Raw genomic sequence first — 25,206 nt, 5'->3', positions numbered from 1 at the left:
TAATGAATGCTGCAGCTAGACTGATTTTCCTCTCCTGTTGCACCTCTCACACCTATCCCCTCTGTCAGTTACATTGGCTTTCTGTATCCTATAGGAGTCAATTCAAAGTACTATTCCGCACCTATAAAGCACTGACCAATTCTAGCCCTTCCTATATCTTTTCACTGATCCGCAGGTATTCCCCTTCTCGGTCTCTCCATTCTACCCATGACCCCTTCTGTTGTCCGCTGCTCGCACCCGTACAGCCAACTCACACTTGCAGGACTTCTCGCGGGTGGCTCCTTTCTTCTGGAATAGCCTGCCTACAACCATCAAGCTCTCCCCTAGTCTTCAATCTTTTTAAAAATGCCTCAAAACCCATCTCTTTTGGAAAGCTTATGGCCTCCCAGAGTAACCTCTACTTCACATACCTGTCCCTTGCTCTCTCTTAAAGGGCAGCACTCTATTCACTTCTCCCACTCTGCTTCACTCCACTATGTTTGATTGCTACCTCCTGTCCTGTTGTGTTTTACGCCCCACCTCCTATAGACTGTAAGCTTGTTTGAGCAGGGCCCTCTTCAACCTATTGTTCCTGTAAGTTTTTGTAATTGTCTCATTTATTGTTAAATCTCCCCCTTTGATAATATTGTAAAGCGCTACGGTTTATGATGCTGGCGCTATATAAATACCAGTAATACTAATAATAATCAAGACATAATATGTAATGTTTTGCCCTGATGAAAGCAGTTTTAGTGTATAGATCATACACCTGCAGTCTCATTGCCCAATTATCTGCCATTTAGGAGTTAATTAATTTTGTTTCTGTTTATACAGCCCTAGCCACACCTTCAATGGCTGTTACTCACAGAGCCTGAATGAAAAAAAATGTCTAATTCCCAATCAGTACAGTGTGTTTACTTTAGAAGTTGTTATCTCCTATTCTGTTAATGAATGTTAATCACACTCAGGAGGATCCTACAGGCTCTAGTAGGCTATTAACAGAGTAGGAGATAAGACATTCTAAATTAAAAAAACTGTACAATAAAAGAAGTTTAAACATGGTATCTCTCTTTACAGGAAATGTGCAGGGAGACTGTGTAGGTCACCTACACTGGAGGTGTGGCTAGTGCTGCATAAAGTGAATTAAATCCTAAATAGCAGAGAATTGAGCAGTGAGACTGCAGGGGCATAAGCTATACACCAAAACCACTCCATTAAGCCACATTTGTTTTGGTGCTTATAGTGTCCCTTTAAGTGTTTGCCATATCCGTATAATGCACATTAAGTGCTACTTTGGTATATTTGTACAGGAGACCAAGGATTTGCTAATATTTTTCAGCCCTTGTTGCTGTCAACTTGGAATGTTGCCAGAAAGTGTTTCATTCTATATAATTGTTTTTAGTTTAGCAATTTTAATACATTGTCACATAAATGCATAAATAATAATAATTATTATAATTATTGTTATTATTTGCATTTATATACTGCCAACTTATTTTGCATATAGTAGGGTCAACTGCAGCCCAATGTGTTCATTTAAGAAGCTGGATCTACATCATAATCATATATATATTCGTCTATTAGATATTTGCATATTTTGTTAGAACTGGGAATGCTAGCAGCATCCTAAAGTGGTCTAACTGTTATTTAAGGAGGGGGTCCAGATGTCTATTTAAGGATTTAGTTGCTTTCAAATTAACCAACAGTAAGATTAAGATGGGTCACATCTCACCTTGCAGTTAAAATCAGAGTCCAGGCCGTATCTCACAGGGATGTTCTTGGCTGTCATCATTGGAATGGTAACAGTGTTCTGCTCATCAATGTGGAATTCACGCTGGACAGTTTCCCGAGGATTGAATTTGTGCGCCCACTGACCTGTTATAAATTCAGAGATGTTTTATAGTCCCTACTGTGTTTAAACAAAATACATCACAGAAATCATATATTCTCTGTACTTCATACTTTAAAGAGAACATGCGACATTCAAAAAAAATACTGTGACAAAGTAGGGTTTTGTTTAAATGTGCTGCATTTTAGTGATTCTTTAACAACAAAACATTTTAATTTGGTTAATGAAATCTGAGTTTTTTCCATCTGTGGGACACATCCACTTGGAACCGTGACACACACAACTGTAAACACATGGGGGGCGGGGCCTGACCGCCAGCGGGTTCAGACGTGCTCTGTCTGAGCTCCCGCTCCAGGGCCGAAAAATCTGCACTAACTGGGGGCCAAAACCTAACCAGCAACCCACACAGGTGACCAACTTGATCCCCATTGACTGGGACACGCGGATCTACCCCCCAAGACCGCAACTGGCACCAATGGTAATCCGACAAGGGCCCGGAGTGTGCAGGAGCTTGAGCCGGGACGAGACGGCCGCTCTCCCGGGTCTCCGGCCGGCGTCTGCCCCCCCCCCTCTGGACCGGGGGGGATATCCCGGTCTGCATGGGCAGCCACTAATGCACCTACCTGGGCCTGGAGCAGCCACCCTGCAGTGGAAAACAGACTGAGCGACACTCCTTAAGATGGCCGCTGAGCGCAAGCCATGTGCGCGACCTGCCGACATGACGGAGCCGATCGAGGAGGGGAGTAACCGGCCAGCTCAGGGTAAGCCCTGGGATGAAGAAATCTCTTAACACAGGCAGAGAGAGAGAGTGGAGCTTGAAGACTTCCCACAACTGACGACCCCTGGGTGAGCAATGCTATCATGCCACACGACATCTTAACCGGGCGCCCTTCCCAAGCGAAAACACAACGCCCTACACACCAGCCTAAAGCTAAAGCCCGAATGGGCATAGGATGTCTTGACAGCCACATTGCTTTTGGGGGCCAGCACCAGGCCCAACGGACTCTGAATCACCCTGGAGGCTATGGGACTTACTGATCGGACAGACCCAGCAATGATGCCCAGCAGCCGGTGGCTCTCAAGCAACATGTGCAGAAATGCAGAAACAGCGGATACAGTAAGCTAAAACAACTGAATATTTAGCCTTAACAGACAAACCTACTACACCATATAAATATTGCAATGTATAATCTCTGAGAAATGCTATCTGATTGAGTCTAGCTATACCAGCCTATTAAACAACTAGAGTGGTATAATTGCATTACATGCGTGCTAAGCCATAATAGCTATGTTAGCCTTTTAAAAGCGAGTATGGGCGCCAAGCTTAGTTTAACTACCCAATAACCGCACTCGTCACTGGCACCTTGAGATAGTACATCACTCCCTCTGCCTCTCACCTAACTAGTAACCATAGTTTACAGGTGCACACAGGCTTGACACTAGTATATGCACAGGGAGGCTTCACACCTTACTTTGATGTATCATGTATGCCTAACTTTGATCTAGCATGTACACACTCATGTAGACTACAAGATCGAGGCCTACCTAGCATGTTATTATCTCTTTTGTTCTGACGTTTATAACAATTATAATTTTTCTATTAGTTAGTTTACTAACCCCTTTGTCTAGCATCTCTCATGAACCTGCTCATGCTCACTCAACCTAGACATTCCTGACTAAGATGTTAGAAACTGCATTTAACAAAAAATGTGCAAGAAATCTAAATGCCATGACGATGTCAATATATGTATACTGCATGTGTTTGGTCCGCTGTTGTGGCGTGACAAGCCTGTTATGTTCATTATTTGCACAATAAAATACATAATAAAAAAAAAAACTGTAAACACATGTTAAATAAATTGAAAACAATGCAAGACAAAGCACTGTCGCTAGACACAGACAGTATCTCATGGTGGATATTATCGTATGAGGGCTACAACTACTGTTATATTCTTATTTAGTACATGTTATACAATGTCAATTAAGCCATGGCTAAATACCCAACCTACCTTATATCTACCTACCTTAAATCTCAGGGGTAGACAACCTTCGGCACTCCCGATGTTGTGGGCTACATCTCCCCAAATTCTTAGCCAGCATTAGGGCTGGAAGACCATTATGGGAGATCTAGTCCTCAACACCTTGAGTGCCAAATGTTGCCTATCCCTGCGATACTTTTGTGTTTATTGAGATTTGGGCATACAGTCTCTGTTATAATATTTGTTTGTGGGTAATCAACAGACAATAATACCTTAGTCTGAAATAGCAGAATTGCAAAATAGGTGGGTCTGAGACGTCACTGTTTCATTTTTCATAGGTTAGTACAGAAACACTGCCATATACCTTTTAGGTTTACCTTTAAAGTATGCAGCTCCAAGGAGTAGGATACTGATACTTGGGGGCATTTCCTTAAAAAATTTCACGACTTTGCCATCTGTCTTCTTTTGTACAAACTCATTTGATTCTTGCAGGTCTAGCCGACTGCTTCCTGTTAATATTCTCGGTTTGTTTCCATAGTACTTTTCCATCTGAGTAGCAAAATCCTGACGTATCCTGAGCTCTAGAAAGAGAAGCAATTGTAATAACACATCGATATACATGAACACGAGAGTACACTCAACAATGGAACAGACATGCAATGCTGTTTTAGACTTCATTGCATGGGTATCCAAAAAAACATTAAAATGGGGCATATATATGTGATTAAGCATTGGAAAAATTAGTTTATCCTTTATAAATGTGCCAACTATATCTGGTTACTCTGGAAAGGTGTCTACACTAGTATAAATATGGAATGTCCAGAAATAGATTCTCAGTGAAATCTTGATGCCACCAGACCCAGTCCAAGACTTTGTGCTTCCTGGGTCTAAGCCCATCACCTGCCCCCAAAAAACACCTCCTGAGGCCACACTCCTATGAAGCACTCCACATCCCAGTTAATTTCCAATCTTGCTATGTCCCCCAATTAATATTCTGTGAATCTGAGGTTGATTACATACTATTGTCTTCCAATCCCCAGCATCTTGGTATTGTTAATCAATTTCTCTCCCCATTTCAATACACTCCCACTATACTTTCTTGGTAGTCATCTCACCTTAGTTATTCCTCTGTCTCCCCAGTCATGCCAGTTTGTCTTTTGTCCCTTTCCCACCCACTCTTACTTCTGTACCTTAGTGTTTCCCCGAAATGGGATGTTTAGTGTGGGTGGGCTCTTTATAACTCCTCAGGGTCACTCATTAGAGCCAGCCAGGGGAATGAGCACTTGTGGTTAATTACTTTAGTAAGGGAGGTGATATGTTACCCACCACAAAATGCCACCCAAGTGGGTCCAATGTATTGCTGGCCCTTAGTGTTATGTACAGGACTGGCAATCAGGAAAGGATGCTCACTCGTGTTATATATAATTCTAGAAAACCTGGAACATCAGCATTTTTATATAAGTGATATTGTCAAAAATATACATCTCATCATTAAATATACAGCCACACATATATTAAGGACAAAACATATTAAATTTATAAAAGCATAACTTACTTCTTTCTAAAATAACCCGATATGCACTTTGCAGCCCTTTTCCTGAGCCAAAGCTTGCAAGTAGCTCCTTGTAGGTGGCATGTACCTCTGGGTCATTTAGAAGGTCATAATAGAGAGACCTATGGATTAATGACTCCGTCCTTTGCCCACCTCCTGTGTCATGAAAAAGAATGTAAATCATTACCGTGTAACAGTCAATTTTATATGGATGAGTAATGTGGCTGAACCAACCTCGCCACTGTGCACTGGAGGAGCCTGGTTGCTCGCCTGCTCCCTTTAGACTATGGCCCGGCAGTTTAAACCTTTTATTTCCCTGCAGAAAGGCTGGTTCTTGCCTTTCTGTGAACTGTTAAAGCCATGCTACCACAGATAGCTATGCCATGGAGCCCAGCCGTATACTGAAAGACTGTATGAAAGACTTTGGCTCCATGGCGATTGAACTGTATGTATGTGATCTGAGCGCCATCCGGTAATAATGTGCACTCAGATCTAAGCTATCTGGGGATAGGTAGAATGTCTGTACTTTATGTAATAAATGTAACCGTATGTATTTTTATGTCTTTTATTGTCCTTTGTCTGCCATGTGGCTAATGGAGTTTTGCCTCTGTCCTTGGAGATAATTGGATTACTTCCCAATTATTTCCAGGACAGAGAGGAGGCATTGTGATGCATTGTAGGATTGTAAGCTTGTGATTGGTCAATGTCCAATATGTTTCCCAGTCTTCCATCTGGTCCCCTAGGGGAGTGTCCACCAGGTGGGAGACCTGCATAAAAACCGGGCAGGTAGCCCCAGTAAATCAGTTCTGCTTGACTCTCAAATTAAGTGTCGTCTCGTCATTGGGGGAATTGCATTGTATGCTGATTGCCAGGAGTGTAAGCCGATTGTATGCTTTTCCTGTTCAGCTGTTTACAGCATTCATATGCTTGAGAGCATTCGTATGCTTCTCCGGTCCGGTGGTTGTGGTGTCTGCTGCAGTGCTTGGAGTCCTCAGGAAGTACTAGGAGCATCCTTTAACGGAGGTACCCAGTCGGGGTGCCCGTCGATCCGTTACAAGTAATATTTCTACTTAAACATACAAAATATTTTTTTATGTATTGCTTTGTACATTTTTGGTTTTATTGATGACGTTTGTATTTTGTGGCTTTTTTTGCTTTGTTTAATTTTTTGTTTTGTTAATGGTCCTCTTCTCTCTTTTTATTTGTCCCTTCAACTTTGCCCCTACTTATGCTTTTTCATCTGCCCAGTCTCTCTTTCTTTGGTTTTATTGATGATATTTGTATTTTGTGGTGGTTTTTATGTTTTGTTTAATTTTTTTTTTTTGTTAATGTTCCACCTCTCTTTTTTTTTTGTCTCTGGCTTTGCTCCTTCTTATGCCTTTTTTTATTTACCCAGTCTCTCTTTCTTTTGTTTGTATTGCCACTTTTTTTTTTTTTTTTAGGCATTTTGTGTCTGCAATGATTACATTTATTTAATTTCCATTAGTTATATAGCTTCCTCATGCAGGTCACTCTATATATTCATCACTGAGCACATTATACGACAGCAAATTAACCTATAGAATCAGGTAAAATAAGACAAGATTAATATTGGCAACTGGTTAAAAGATACGTAGCTGTCGGCATGATAGATAGCCTGGGTGAGAATTGGGAATAAAGTGACAGAGTAATGAGGTCAGATGAGTTGCTCTGAGAGTACTGGTGAGAAAGAGGTCAATTAAGGTCAGAAAACTAAACAACTATGAAGGATCACAAAAGGAATTTGCGAATACATAGTTTTTTAGGACTTTGCCAAAACCAGTGAAGAAGGCCCCTGACTGGAGGTAATAATGGAGTTTGTTCTAGTCACAGCAAACTAAGGAAAAATTAGCACAACCACAAACGAGAACAACGAGCCAGGAAAAAATAAGGGTTGCGGAGATGAAGATGAAGATAGATGTATAGGAGTACAGCAGGGAAAAGCAGGTGCATGGTGGATATAAAAGGATTTCTGTAGCACAGTAGAGCATTTGCAAACAGATAGCTGGTAAAGACGAAGTAATAGAGTTTATACAGCAATAAAAACATTATTGAGAAAATGTAAGCTTTTTTTTTTTTTTGTCATTACAGGTTGACCTCTATATAAAAATGTATTTCTATTGAACATTGCATTTTTCTATTACTTGCACTCTTTTGACACGTTCTACATTGTAGTGTGTTTTTTCCATCCCCCTTTTTCATTGGGTGGTATACCAATTGGATTACTACTTGTATAAATACTAAGAGGTAGTCATGAGCTGTGCTACCAGATTACATACACTAGGAGGTAATCAGGGGCTCTACTAAGTGGTTACACATACCAGCAGGTCACTAGAGTCATTACTACTAGGTTACACATACTAGCTGGGAACCAGAAGTACTAATACCAGGTTACACATACTAGCTGGGAACCAGAATTACTAATACCAGGTTACACATACTACCAGAGAACCAGAATTACTAATACCTGGTTACACATATATTACCAGAGAACCAGAATTACTAATACCTGGTTACACATATTACCAGAGAACCAGAATTACTAATACCTGGTTACACATATTACCAGAGAACCAGAAGTACTAATACCAGGTTACACATACTACCAGAGAACCAGAATTACTAATACCAGGTTACACATATTACCAGAGAACCAGAATTACTAATACCTGGTTACACATATTACCAGAGAACCAGAATTACTAATATCAGGTGACACATACTACCAGAGAACCAGAATTACTAATACCAGGTTACACATACTACCAGAGAACCAGAATTACTAATACCAGGTTACACATACTACCAGAGAACTAGAATTACTAATACCAGGTTACACATACTACCAGAGAACCAGAATTACTAATACCAGGTTACACATATTACCAGAGAACCAGAATTACTAATACCTGGTTACACATATTACCAGAGAACCAGAATTACTAATACCAGGTGACACATACTACCAGAGAACCAGAATTACTAATACCTGGTTACACATATTACCAGAGAACCAGAATTACTAATACCAGGTTACACATATTACCAGAGAACCAGAATTACTAATACCTGGTTACACATACTACCAGAGAACCAGAATTACTAATACCAGGTTACACATATTACCAGAGAACCAGAAGTACTAATACCTGGTTACACATATTACCAGAGAACCAGAATTACTAATACCTGGTTACACATACTACCAGAGAACCAGAATTATTAATACCAGGTTACACATACTACCAAAGAACCAGAATTACTAATACCAGGTCACACATACTACCAGAGAACCAGAATTACTAATACCAGGTTACACATACTACCAGAGAACCAGAATTACTAATACCAGGTCACACATACTACCAGAGAACCAGAATTACTAATACCAGGTGACACATACTACCAGAGAATCAGAATTACTACCTGGTTACACATGCTACCAGAGAACCAGAATTACTAATACCAGGTGACACATACTACCAGAGAACCAGAATTACTAATACCTGGTTACACATACTACCAGAGGACCAGAATTACTAATACCAGGTTACACATACTACCAGAGAACCAGAATTACTAATACCAGGTGACACATACTACCAGAGAACCAGAATTACTAATACCTGGTTACACATACTACCAGAGAACCAGAATTACTAATACCTGGTTACACATACTACCAGAGAACCAGAATTACTAATACCAGGTTACACATACTACCAGAGAACCAGAATTACTAATACCTGGTTACACATATTACCAGAGAACCAGAATTACTAATACCAGGTGACACATACTACCAGAGAACCAGAATTACTAATACCTGGTTACACATATTACCAGAGAACCAGAAGTACTAATACCAGGTTACACATACTACCAGAGAACCAGCATTACTAATACCAGGTTACACATATTACCAGAGAACCAGAATTACTAATACCTGGTTACACATATTACCAGAGAACCAGAATTACTAATACCAGGTGACACATACTACCAGAGAACCAGAATTACTAATACCAGGTTACACATACTACCAGAGAACCAGAATTACTAATACCAGGTTACACATACTACCAGAGAACCAGAATTACTAATACCAGGTTACACATACTACCAGAGAACCAGAATTACTAATACCAGGTTACACATATTACCAGAGAACCAGAATTACTAATACCTGGTTACACATATTACCAGAGAACCAGAATTACTAATACCAGGTGACACATACTACCAGAGAACCAGAATTACTAATACCTGGTTACACATATTACCAGAGAACCAGAATTACTAATACCAGGTTACACATATTACCAGAGAACCAGAATTACTAATACCTGGTTACACATACTACCAGAGAACCAGAATTACTAATACCAGGTTACACATATTACCAGAGAACCAGAAGTACTAATACCTGGTTACACATATTACCAGAGAACCAGAATTACTAATACCTGGTTACACATACTACCAGAGAACCAGAATTATTAATACCAGGTTACACATACTACCAAAGAACCAGAATTACTAATACCAGGTCACACATACTACCAGAGAACCAGAATTACTAATACCAGGTTACACATACTACCAGAGAACCAGAATTACTAATACCAGGTCACACATACTACCAGAGAACCAGAATTACTAATACCAGGTGACACATACTACCAGAGAATCAGTATTACTACCTGGTTACACATGCTACCAGAGAACCAGAATTACTAATACCAGGTGACACATACTACCAGAGAACCAGAATTACTAATACCTGGTTACACATACTACCAGAGAACCAGAATTACTAATACCAGGTTACACATACTACCAGAGAACCAGAATTACTAATACCAGGTGACACATACTACCAGAGAACCAGAATTACTAATACCTGGTTACACATACTACCAGAGAACCAGAATTACTAATACCTGGTTACACATACTACCAGAGAACCAGAATTACTAATACCAGGTTACACATACTACCAGAGAACCAGAATTACTAATACCTGGTTACACATATTACCAGAGAACCAGAATTACTAATACCAGGTGACACATACTACCAGAGAACCAGAATTACTAATACCTGGTTACACATATTACCAGAGAACCAGAATTACTAATACCAGGTTACACATACTACCAGAGAACCAGAATTACTAATACCAGGTAACACATACTACCAGAGAACCAGAATTACTAATACCAGGTTACACATACTACCAGAGAACCAGAATTACTAGTACCAGGTTACACATACTACCAGAGAACCAGAATTACTAATACCAGGTTACACATACTACCAGAGAACCAGAATTACTAGTACCAGGTTACACATACTACCAGAGAACCAGAATTACTAATACCAGGTTACACATACTACCAGAGAACCAGAATTACTGGGGGGGGCGTGGCTTGGACGTCGACCGGGATGGCAGCATAAGCACTGAGCTCCGCTCCACCGGCTCTCCAAAAGCCCTAAACTAAAGCCAAATTTCAGCACTCATGGGACGAAACCATAGGGGTGACCCCTCGGGGACCCCCAGACACTCACAATCCAGCCAATCTCACGGTCCGATGGATGATTTTCTGCAAACGCCGGCCGATATGCACGATGAGGCCGAAGGCCCCAACATGGCGGCACAACCCTCAGGGCGAGACGGCACCCCTGCACCTACAATGGAAGGCATCGGAGAAGAACTCCGAACAATATCAGCAGCAATGGCCACGATGGCCACGAAAGCAGACCTCCTGGTCCTGACCACCACGATCCAGGACGCAATGCGGGCGGATCTGGCCGGGCTCCGGACGGAGGTGACGGCACAGGGCACCCGACTACAAGCCCTGGAACACTCCCACGAGGCCCAAACACACAGAATCACGGCAACCGACACTGCCTTAGCGAGACAGGGCGATCTCCTGCTCCAAATGAGGAGATCAGTCGAAGACCTCGACAACCGCGGCCGTAGATGCAATATTAGGGTCCGTGGTATGCCCGAGGCAGAAGACGAAGAAGACATAGAAAGCACCCTAACAGCGTTATTCTGCCTCATCCTACCTGGTGACACCCTGCCACCGCTCAGATATGAAAGAGCACATAGGGCCCTGCGCCCTCGATCTATCGAGGAAGGCCCCAGAGACATAATTTGCTGCATCCACTCATTCGCCACGAAAGACGCCATCATGAAGGCAGCTAGAGCCCGGCCCACATGGGACTTTCATGGTGCGCGCATCTCGCTGTTTAATGATCTGTCTCCGACCACCCTGGACGCTAGAAGGGCTTTGCGGCCTATCACCTCCCTGCTAAGAGACCGCAATATACCATACAGATGGGGCTTCCCTTTCTCCTTATCGGCAAGACACCGGAATGGCTGGGTAACGCTCCGCGGGCTGGATGAGGCCCCCGGCTTTCTGGAAGAACTGGAGCTCCCCCCTACACCTATACCGAACTGGATCCTGGGGCCCGGAATAAGACCACAACGTATGCCCCGCCGGCAGAGAAACCACTCACCACCGGGACCTGCTCATCATCGTCGACTCATTAAAGCAGAGACGTTCCCAATACTGAGGTACTGTCCCCCCCTTTGCTGAACCGACCAGGCCCTGACCGCTGGCCCGTTCACACATGGCATACCTACCGAACGCAGTGGACTGGGCGTATGCCCCCCCCCCCCCCCAGAGATGTACCACCTGACTGCCATGTTTATTGCCATCTGGGGTTCCCGTTTTCTCTCCCCCCCCCCCCCTTCCCGCCTTGCCCCCTCTTTCCTATACGCAAGACCTCCTCCACAGCTGCTCACTAAGGGCCCCTAACCGACACTTTTGGGAGGGGGGAAACGGTGGGGTGGACTGGGCTGATCAATTCCCCCTCCTGCCTTGAGGCATCGAACTGGGCCCTCACCTTGCCACGCGGCCCAGTACTGGGAGATGGGACTCTCTGACTCACACTCCTGGACTGTCACAGTATACCACATCTCAGACTTTGCTTCATGGACATGATAAGTATCATTACTTTCCTTTACAAATATGGTTATCTACATTTAATATGTTCACACAAGCTGATGTTTGCTAACTTTCGTATATTACGCATTAACTGAACTGTTAGCACCATGCTCAATTACGCTTTGAATTGCAGATGGGGGGTGTGGGGGCCGGGGGGGTGGGGGAGGTCCGGAGGACCAGCTGTGTATGCCACTACCATAGATGGGAAAGTAATGTACCGAAGAAAGGGAGTATGGGAGACGCACAACAGGGAACGGGACTCAGTGGGGAGGGGGGGCGAGCGGGAGGGGTGGGTGGCGGGGAGTGGGGGGGTGGGCGGGGGGGCGGGAGGGGGGTGGGAGGGAAGGAGAGAGGAATAGGAGAAGTAACAAGGAAGGGGGGGGGGCGGGCTGGGGGGGGGGGTGGCTGGGGGAGGGTGGGAGGGGGGGGGAGACGGGCCTAGAGAAGTGAATCACCGCAACAACCACGATGCGGGTGTTAGATCACACCGCTACCACTACCTTTTCACAATAACCCCCACTCGCTGTACTATGAGCATCATGACCACGTATACCCCTGAGACCAACGTGAAGATGAGGCCCGCCCCCCCACATACTATATTCGTGCACCCGGTGGAACCTCCCGCCCTCGAGGGCACTCTGCATGGGAGGTGGGACGGGTGGGGAACGAGCTGCTATAACCTACTTAAGCTCCACTACACCTAATGTTTCGGGCTGACGGGACGCATGGGGCGGGACGGGGGGGATGGGGGGGACAGAACGAATCATTTACAATCAGATTGGGAAACTAGATAGAAATGAACGGTGGCCGACACGTCCAATGGAGGATGCTGAGGGCCTTATATATGTTAAATGTTATTACTGTTAACTGACTCATCTTCATTTGTATATGTTGCTGGATTGGACACCTTCAGGTACATCCACATCTCCCATGATCAACAACATACGGGCTAGGAACCGGCTGGAGCGGGTACTATTGACCCCTATCTGTTTACACATTTAAATACGCTTCACTATTTTCGGTTTCGACCCCAGTCATTGCTCTACATAATCACTTGCGCACATATCTCGGCGGAGCCACAGGCACACTCACCTATCGATCTGGTTATCGGGGTGACGCCTGGTCACTCGCGCCGAGGCGTAAGTGTCACTCCTTCTCGAAGGAGACTCTAGGATAGTATTAACATCTATCCACCGGGGATACTTCCCCACAGGGGGGCTCCCTTTGCCCACCCCTATTTTAATTTCTCAACCCACACTACTTACCTTACACCTACACTCACTCCCACGCACGAAAGAACTGAACATTGACACCTCAGGGAAAAAGTCGGGGACGCGACGGACGATTAACGAGACCACCTGACACTCACACGACCACCTACATAAACTCCGACCGGACACACGGGCACCCATAGGACAGCGCTACACACATACCCTCGCTGGGCTGCGCCGTCGGCTGGGAGTCTTGTGCCGCCTGGGCGGACCCCCTGGGGTCGGAAACATCTAGCAACAGACGAGACCATGGCATACCAAAGCTCCCCAATGACAGTCATGACGCTCAACTGCAGAGGCCTGAACATGCCGGAACGGCGCTCCCATCTATTGAGGACGTTGAGGCGAAAACATATCTCGATCGCTATGCTCCAAGAAACCCACTTTCGAGACGACGCGGCGCCCAAGCTCCGCAACGCCTACTATCCGATCAGCTACTGTAATAATCACCCGCTGGCTCGACGGGCAGGGGTAGCGATACTCATAGCTGCCGACTTGGGATTTCAAGAACTAGACAGGTTGACAGACGACCAGGGCCGTTTCCTTTTCCTCAAAGGACTGATAGCTGACAGAATATTCACATTCGCATCTATCTATGCTCCCAATTCAAAGCAAGCACGATTCCTACGGACAACACTGCGTAAACTGCACGACTTCTCGGAGGGTGCCCTGATCGTAGGAGGTGATTTTAATGCCCCCCTGGACCCACTTACAGACTCCTCTACGGGACACAGCAGCCTACCTCAGACCCACATTAGATCCATACGGAAGTCTATGGGAGAACTGTCCTTGGTTGACTGTTGGAGAACGTTACACCCCACTAGCAGAGACTACACGCACTACTCGATAATACATAATCGCTACTCCCGGATTGACTACATTCTCATTAAACAGGAAGGCCTATCGCGATTGAGAAAGGCATCCATTGAACCGGCAACATGGTCTGACCACGGCTCGGTCCAGATAGAACTGGAATCCCCGTTATTCAAGCCGGCGATCCGGTCCTGGCGCCTAAATGAGTCCCTACTCCAGGACCTAGCGGTGCGAACTGAGATCTCTAGGACCTTAGAACAGTACTTTGAGGAAAACGGGACCGACGGAACATCCCCGGTGTCCGTATGGGAAGCGCATAAGAGTGTCTTACGTGGCACTCTTATCAGTATCGCAACCCGCAAACGACACAGGCGATGTCCGCCCTATACGGCACCATCTCACGACTCGAGCTCCAACACAAACGCTCCCAACTAGTCGAAACATATGCCGAACTGACAGAAGCCCGACGCAACCTGACAACCCTCCTCACACAACGACACTTACGTTCGATTCAAAAATCGAAAAACTTCTTCTATACACACGCGAACAAAGGGGGAAGATTCTTAGCACGGCTACTACGAGGAGAATCAACACGCACACAGGTACGCAAGATTCGCCTGGCCTCGGGATCCACATCACAGTTTCCCGAGGACATAGCGCGGGAGTTTCGGGAATACTATGCCTCGCTATATAACCTACACCGACCCCAGGACCCACCACACCGACGAGACATGGAACAACGAGAGCGGCAGTACCTACAGGACAACATCCAAACGAGAATCAACCCAGAAGCGGCACTCATACTGGATGAGCTAATTACAACCGACGACCTAGCCGCGGCGCTTAAAGGTACGAAGACGGGGAAGGCCCCGGGCCCGGACGGATTCTCTACGGGTTACTACAAACACTTCGCCCCACTATTACTACCGTGGCTAACTAAAGCTATTAACAAAGTGGCGGAGGGAGCACAGTTTGGCATGGAATCCCTAATGGCTACTATTACGGTGATACTTAAACCTGGGAAAGACCCGGAACAATGCAGCAGCTATCGCCCAATTTCCTTGCTGAAAGTAGATACAAAGCTCCTTACGAAGGTCCTAGCCACTAGACTCCAAAGAGTCCTACCGAACCTTGTCCATGTAGACCAGACGGGATTTATCCCAGGCCGTGAGGCACGGGACAGTACACTACACCTGTTTTCCATACAACATCACGCACGGAAATACCAGAAACCTCTCCTATTATTATCAACAGATGCGGAAAAGGCATTTGACCGAGTGGACTGGTCATATATGTTCCGAACTCTCCGGCATATGGGCGTTGGACAGCGGACTATGGCTTGGATCGCGGCCCTATACAGCTCCCCAAGGGCGTCAGTACGGGTCAATGGAGCGCTAACCACTAACTTTAGCATCGCGAACGGTACCAGACAGGGTTGCCCCTTGTCGCCTCTCCTGTTCGCCCTGTCCCTGGAGCCACTCCTACAAGCGATCCGAAATCACCCGGATATACATGGATACTCATGGCAAGGCACGGAACATAAAGTAGCCGCATATGCGGATGATCTCCTATTCTTTGTCTCCCAGCCACGGATCACACTACCCTGCATACTCTCCGAAATAGACAAATTCGGCCAGATCTCGGGATTCAAATTGAACCTAGCAAAATGCGAGGCACTCAACATTACAACCCAGCCGGCAGATTACGAGGCCCTGGGCCCTCTATTCCCCTTCCGCTGGTGTACAAAGGCGATGAAATACCTAGGAATCTGGATCCCCTCGGACCCACAAGACATCTATAAACTTAACTTCACATCGCTCCTAGAGAAGATCGAACTGGACCTGAAGCGGTGGGCGCACTCGCACATTACATGGCACGGCCGCGTAGCGGTCCTCAAAATGAACGTGCTCCCGAGGGTCCTCTACCTGTTCCAAACCACACCCATAGCCTTGCCATCAACATTCTTCTCAACATTCTTCAAATCGGCGGTCATCCACTACATATGGAGAGGGGAAAGATCCAGGCTGCGCCATGACCTACTGTGCCTACCCAGACACAGGGGGGGCTTGGCGTTGCCGGACTTTAAAAAATACCACCAGGCGGCAACGCTACAACGTATCCTCGAGTGGCACGAGACCACCACAGACAAACAATGGGTGGACCTGGACAGGGAGGGCAACCCAGCAAAGCTGAAGGCGTCGGTATGGCAGAGACGGGCGACGAGGGGCAGCAGGAGACAGGCCGAGGGCCCGGTGGCACACACACTACTCTCATGGGAGAGCCTCAGAGAGACACCCGGGATATCCCCGACCCCGAGCCCCCTGATGCCGATTGCCTATAACCCCAACATAGGGGGGGGATTGCCCACGGAAGCCTGGAAATTTCTGGGAGACGAGGACTACATCCCGATACGGAAGGTCACCCAGGACGGCGCCCTAAAGACACTGAACACACTGCTAGAAGGCCGCCAACGATCCCCGATGTCCATTCTCCGATATATCCAACTGAAACACTTCTTAGCATCTTTACCTCACAAAGACAAACTACAGAGGGAACTGAACTCTGCACTCGAGGCACACCGCTTGAAAGGACCATCTCGAATCTCTACCAATGCCTGCTGACCGAGCCCACAACAGGTACCAATACCTTCCAACGACGATGGGAATGGGCCATGAACAAGACCTTCACCCAGACACAATGGGAGACAGCTCTAATATGGCAACATAAGAGCTCCTCTAGCTCTCGCTATCAGGAAGTAAATTACAAGCTGATATCAATGTGGTATAGAACACCAGTACTACTACATAGGATCTTCCCTACCACACCACCGACGTGCTGGAGGTGCCTGGAAGAAAACGGGACCCTACTGCACATCTGGTGGGACTGTAGACTCATCGCACCGTTCTGGGAACAAATTGAATCAGATATTCACCTGATCCTCGGTGAGGACACCGGATGGTCGGCGGAACTGGCCCTACTGCACATATCCACTCACTCAATAGCTGCCTACAAGAGGTCGGTCCTACGCCATCTTCTGAATGCGGCCAAGTCGCTTATCCCGATACACTGGAGGACAACAGATACCCCCACCAGGGACGAGTGGATCCACAGAGTCGATGACATCAGAGCTGCGGAATCACTTCAAGCGGAACTGACGGGCAGGGAGGCAAAATGCGCGGCTGTCTGGGCACCATGGCTCGTCTTTCGGATGCGACCATAGGGGGGGCCCGCCGGGGGGGGACCGGGCCCGGGGGGCGGCGCAGCCCTCGAGTACCACCAGCCTTACACTCATATGACCTACAGCAACCCTAACCAGCTGGCAACGGCTGCCACCACACTTCACGAACCAGCCGCATCTCACTGATAAGACGTATACACAACCACAACTAACCCACAACGATAGGAACGCTCTTATGAACCACATCCACGCGCATGGGACCGGCCGACAGGCCCACACCCATGAACTGCCCACACTCGTACTAGGTGGCGACCTCATGACCATGAATCTATCAACTACAAGACACCCAACGCACTGACACAGCAACTACGGACAGTCTACCCACGATAGATAGGATAGTAGCGACTGGATGAGAACGAATCAGACACACCTCACATCTTGACCCTCGGGGCGACACGAGACCCACTGATGACCGCATACGGGACTTACACACCCTTGCACTACCTGGCTACCTAAATAGAAATCACACCGGACCTTATGAGATCGGAACCAACTCGACTATTGATGGGGCCCCCTTAACACTACTATACAACCCCGTTAATCCCGCTCTGCCCCTCGTATATTCCTCGACCGCACAGCACCATTCCCTTTCAACAACATCAACAACACCGAACCCATTTGGGTTCTACCACACACCGACACACTACACCACAACACAGGGCCGCCACCAGAAATTTTGGGGCCCCTAACTCAGCTCAGGGTCTGGGCCCCCTGAGGCCCGCCTCCAAATACCGCTCACTGGGTCCACACACAGACACAAACGCACACACTGATACATACTAACAGACACACATACTGAAACAGACATACACGCATACAGGCATACATACTGACACACACATACTGAGACATACACACAGGCATACATAGTGACAGACAGACACACATACATACATACACACACACACACACACACACACATTCATACATACAGACACTGACATCCATACACACATACATTCATAATGGCATACAGACTGACATACATGCATATATACAGACATACTGACAGACATACATGCATACAGACATCCATACACACATACACACAGACCTACGTTCATAATAATATGCAGACATACATTCATACTGACATACAGACATACATATATACATATATAATGACATACAGAAATACATATACACATACATAGACATACATACAGACATACATGCATACAGACATACATGTATGCATACAGACATACACAAACATACATAGACAGACATACATACGTAGACATACGTGCATGCAGTCAGACAGACATAGACATACACACAGACATGCATCCAGACATACATACATACATACACACAGACCTACGTTCATAATAATATGCAGACATACATTCATACTGACATACAGACATACATATATACATATATAATGACATACAGACATACATATACACATACATAGACATACATACATGCATACAGACATATACATACAGACAGACATACATACATAGACATACACACAGACATACATACATACACACATAGACATACAGACAGACAGACATACACAGACAGACATACATACATACATGCATGCATACAGACATACACGCATACAGACAGACAGACAGAGACATACAGACAGACAGGCATGCATCCAGACAGACATACATACATAGACATACATGCATACAGACATGCAGACAGACATACATACACATACATGCATCCAGACACACAGACATACACGCATACATACAGACATAGACAGAAAGACAGACAGACATGCATGCATCCAGACAGACCTACATACATAGACATACATGCATACAGACATACACATACAGACAGACATACATTCAGACAGACATACATACACAGACATGCATACAGACACACATACATACATACAGACATACACGTACATGCATACAGACACACAGACATGCATACAGACATGCATACAGACACACAGACATGCATACAGACACACAGACATACGCATACAGACACACAGACATACGCATACAGACACACAGACATACGCATACAGACACACAGACATACGCATACAGACACACAGACATACGCATACAGACACACAGACATACGCATACAGACACACAGACATACGCATACAGACACACAGACATACGCATACAGACACACAGACATACGCATACAGACACACAGACATACGCATACAGACACACAGACATACGCATACAGACACACAGACATACGCATACAGACACACAGACATACGCATACAGACACACAGACATACGCATACAGACACACAGACATACGCATACAGACACACAGACATACGCATACAGACACACACACATACGCATACAGACACACACACATACGCATACAGACACACACACATACGCATACAGACACACACATACATGCATACAGACAGACATACAGACAGACACACATACACATACATGCATACATACAGACAGACACACATACACATACATGCATACAGACACACAGACATACATACAGACACACACACACACACATACATACACATACATGCATACATACAGATACATACATTGCTGCTTGCACATCTTATGGGACATGTTTTACATTACCCAACTTTTATCAAGGAGCACAGTTTATGCTGGTGACACACCTCACCCCATAACAGCTCTATAATTACCAGCACTACCACCAGCACCCCCAGGTAATGGTCAAGGTCTAAGTTTTTGTCAAACTGCCCCAAAGTTGTTTAGGAGATGGCACCATAAAAGCCATCTCACAGACAGACAGACAGACATACACATACATGCATACAGACAGACAGACATACAGACAGACACAGACATACATACATACATACATGCACACACACAGCTCATTTTCCAGCCACCCTTCTGTCTCTTACCTTTTCTTTGCAGGTGGGTGGCCGGGGATGATGGGAGTCGGCGCTGCTCCCTCTTCATTGCCGGGCTCTCCCTCTTTACGGCTGGGCGGGCGGGCGCGCTCCTCCCGCGCGGAGTGAGCTGGGAGGAAGTGAGCACTTCCTCCCAGCAGCACTTGCGGCTGCTTTTTTTTTTTTTTAAAGGGGCCCGGTCGCGCTATACAACGGCCATAGCGCTGACCGGGCCCCTGAAGGAGGGGGCTCATCGGGTGGCCCTAAGTGTGTGGGCCACCCGATGGGCCCCACACGTGGGGCCCGGGCGTCCGGGCCCCCCAGGGCCGCCGGGCCCATGACAACTGTTATGGTTGTCATGCCCTGATGGCGGCCCTGCCACAACACACTCTCATACCTCTCACTAAAACACACATGAACCCAAGGCTCAGTTGCCTCTAAATCTACCCGCACAGCACTAGCCCGCAGTTGATTGACCCTGGTGACTGACGTACCTAACAAGTGCTATGATGTTGCGCCTCCCGAGAGGGTACGAGGCATCACCTGACACTGCCGCTCTACTGCTACCTGAGCCTGCCACAGCCAATGTTTATACTCTACAATATGTATCATGTAGTGTTATGTTCTTACTATATTGATCCTGTTCTTTATATCTTACACTTTTTCTGCGGGCCTGCGTGCCCAAATTATATATACCTGTATAACTCAATAAAACGTGATTAATAAAAAAAAAAAAAAAAAAAGAGAACCAGAATTACTAATACCAGGTTACACATATTACCAGAGAACCAGAAGAACTAATACCAGGTTACACATACTACCAGAGAACCAGAATTACTAGTACCAGGTTACACATACTACCAGAGAACCAGAATTACTAATACCAGGTTACACATACTACCAGAGAACCAGAATTACTAATACCAGGTAACACATACTACCAGAGAACCAGAATTACTAGTACCAGGTTACACATACTACCAGAGAACCAGAATTACTAATGCCAGGTTACACATACTACCAGAGAACCAGAATTACTAATACCAGGTTACACATACTACCAGAGAACCAGAATTACTAATACCAGGTTACATATATTACCAGAGAACCAGAAGAACTAATACCAGGTTACACATACTACCAGAGAACCAGAATTACTAGTACCAGGTTACACATACTACCAGAGAACCAGAATTACTAATACCAGGTTACACATACTACCAGAGAACCAGAATTACTAATACCAGGTAACACATACTACCAGAGAACCAGAATTACTAGTACCAGGTTACACATACTACCAGAGAACCAGAATTACTAATACCAGGTTACACATACTACCAGAGAACCAGAATTACTAGTACCAGGTTACACATACTACCAGAGAACCAGAATTACTAATACCAGGTTACACATACTACCAGAGAACCAGAATTACTAATACCAGGTTACACATACTACCAGAGAACCAGAATTACTAGTACCAGGTAACACATACTACCAGAGAACCAGAATTACTAGTACCAGGTTACACATACTACCAGAGAACCAGAATTACTAGTACCAGGTTACACATACTACCAGAGAACCAGAATTACTAATGCCAGGTTACACATATTACCAGAGAACCAGAATTACTAATACCAGGTTACATATACCAGCCGGGATCCATGTACACTATTAGCAGTGCCAGCTTCTTTACTGATTATGTAATAAACAGGTTTTATTTTTCACCAGCTTTATTTTATAGTTGCTAGTTCTTTTCTCTATCTGCTCAACGTGATTAATTACTCTGATTAATTACTCTCTGAATTCAGAGATGCAAACACTATAGACATGATGCACTGAGAGTCTTTTCAAGATGTACAATTATTTCATGCTGTCCTAACAGATCAAAAACTCACCCAGAGAAAGGCTGGAGAGCGCGGTGGCGATGGTCAGTGGTGACATAAAGATGTTGCTAGTTGGATACTTGTTTGCTTGTATACGGTAAAGATCATAACCAAAATTGGATGCCGAGGACGCAAGCCTGTTAACTGGGCTCTTGTAGAATGGATCTTCTTCTTCCTCTACCTGTGACGTGGGGACCTGCAAAACAAGGAATCCTTAAAATCAGCTTAAAATCCCTGAAAAATTAGAAAAAAAGGAAGAAAAAGCATTTTTTGTTTCTTTATATTTTTTGGTCTTGAGTAATTTTGTGATATGAAGAAATATAGAATTCATCTTGTTTAGCACTAAATTGGTTTATAGCGGGCACTAAGTACTGTGAAAATGTTCCGCCAGAAGGAGTCTGACTGTTCTCTAACTGTGATAGAATTTCATATCTTTGTGTGGCCTACAGATAGTCTCACAAAAATGAGAATTCAAAGTGAATTTCACATTTAAGGCCACATTAGCCAAACTGAAAGTATATCTGACTTAGGGAATATTTCCATATTGGCTAGGAAGAAGATTAATCAATCCACTTGATTATTACTCGAGAGCAGAAGAAAACTTTGTTTCATTTGGACCATTTGTTCTGAACGTGTCTTCCTTCACCATGCTTGGTTCACTTCATTGGGGGGCTGTTTTAGTTTGTTTGAATATCATTAAATTTTGACCTCTATTATTAACCCCTTTAGTTCACATCTTTCATACTAAAATATATGCCAGCAGTTTGTCTAGCAAATGGCAAATATATAGATTAGGAGAAAAACCTATTTAAAAATGTTTTTACTCCAAGCTGTCAGTCAATTCCACAGTAGATCCTTCTGCTCTCCACCCATAGCAACCACAGCATTATGGAATCTCCCTGGTTGGCGCTTCTAGCGCCAGCTAGGGAGTATAGAAACGAAGGCAAATGAAAGCGGAATGAGGTAGAGCGGAGGAGCAGAGGACAGTCTGGACAAACACAAAGCATGAAGATAGTGGCGCTGGAATAAAGGAAAAGTGAGTAAATCTTAATATTATTATTACATTAAATACACCGTGTGTCTTTGTGAAATATGGTGTATTCAATATATATGGGAGCAAGTTAATGTAAGTAAATTTTTATATAGGTTCACTTTGAATATATTCATATTATATACCTCCACATATATTAGATGTTTTTGTATTCACTAATATAATATAGGTAAATAATGAAATTATTTAAAATTAGTGATTTTATATGTAGGTAAAGACCATAGAAGATAGGAAACAAATTAGAGACTTACAGCACAATTTATAAATAGTTACTGTGAAAATATATAGTGGTAGCTATCACTATGGAGATATGATCAATGTATCCCAGTGTATGTAAAGTATTGGGAGACGTGTTCATCTACAGGGCTGTGCAACACTCAGTAGGTCATCCTTTGAGATTTTACATTCTGCAAAGGAAAGAGTTCTGTTCAATAAGCGTATTAAAAAATATTGATTTTTCTGACTAGGGAGGCCATTTAATCAAATACAGCTCTTGTTCCATAATCTATTCTGCCTTTATAACACTTAAAATTATGGCAATTTGTGAGTTCTGTAATACAATATGAATACAATTAATACCGCAGTGCAGTTAAGGACTATAGTGCACTCCAAACACTATAACAACTGCAGTACACTATAGTGGTTATGGTGCCAGAAGTGCCATGGAAAACCTATTATTAGAAATCCAGCTGACAACTTGCCCGGGGTCCATCAGGCATTCTTTTGGAGTTGGAATCTGTTTGTATTGAGTTAAGTACGGCAGTGCATTGGCCAAGAGTGATCAGCAGATGAGCTAGCCCTGCACACCACAGTTTAGCTCAGCAGAGCAAATGCAAGCTCCATGTAGGAGCTTCAAGCTCTCACTGGTGGAAGTGATTGGCACTCGGCGGGCACCAGGTAAGTCAAATTAGCACTCCTGTCACCTTAGCGAGTACAGTGTGCTGTAGATGTTATAGTGCTTGGAGTCATTGTAGGACTGGCAAGAAGGGCAAAGGGGCACTGAAACACTATCATGGAAAGCATGGCAGGGGGGCCTCAAACAATTCTGAAAATTAAATTAGCTAAAAGTGTGTTGAGCTGTCTATCCTGGTACTGCGTGGGTTTGTATATGGGCTGGTGGCTTGTGCTCTCAATGCACTCCAGGCCTGGAGTAGCACATTGTATATTTCCCCTGCTTGGTATGTTTCTTTAAACCACTTTAATACTTGTCCGGTGATAGCAGTCGAGGTGCAACTCATCAGCGCTGTCTTGTAAATTACAATCCTTTTGATTGTACTGTATAGTAGAAAATAGAGAAAGCAGAGAACGTGGCCACGTGGATTTAGCGGGATCATAAAAGTCTTAATTTGTGGCAGATTACAGATTTTTTTTACATGCTATGTATATTTAGATAATAATTGGAACAGGTTGCTTCAACACATCTGTAGCAAGACACGGCAGAACAAAAAAATCCAAGTGAACTGTCTGATTCAGATTAGTGGACAGATGATCCCCGTAGTCAGTGAAACAGACTCACCACTTTCTGGAGTATTAGAATCCGACTGAGGCCTGAAATATTAAAGGGATACTATAGTCACCAAAACTACTTTAGCATAATGCAGCGGTTTTGGTTTATAGATCATGTCCCAGCAGTCTCACTGCTCAATTCTCTGCCATTTAGGAGTTAAATCACTTTGTTTATACAGCCA

General features: G+C 44.7%; 1 protein-coding gene across 1 annotated transcript in view; it reads right to left on the bottom strand.

Moving 5' to 3' along the window:
• SERPINF1 (serpin family F member 1) overlaps window positions 1-25,206 on the bottom strand; it is a 78,963-nt gene that overhangs the window by 26,422 nt on the left and 27,335 nt on the right. The window contains exons 3-6 of the mRNA XM_063449934.1: window positions 22,480-22,663; window positions 5,363-5,515; window positions 4,185-4,388; window positions 1,712-1,854 (exon numbers count right to left, since the gene is read on the bottom strand). Coding sequence (XP_063306004.1) covers window positions 1,712-1,854; window positions 4,185-4,388; window positions 5,363-5,515; window positions 22,480-22,663 — 684 coding nt within the window. The remainder of the gene's footprint in view (window positions 1-1,711; window positions 1,855-4,184; window positions 4,389-5,362; window positions 5,516-22,479; window positions 22,664-25,206) is intronic.

This window comes from Pelobates fuscus, chromosome 1 (genome assembly GCF_036172605.1).
Source record: "Pelobates fuscus isolate aPelFus1 chromosome 1, aPelFus1.pri, whole genome shotgun sequence".
NCBI lineage: Eukaryota > Metazoa > Chordata > Amphibia > Anura > Pelobatidae > Pelobates > Pelobates fuscus.
This window is presented reverse-complemented; position numbering and strand designations above follow the sequence as displayed.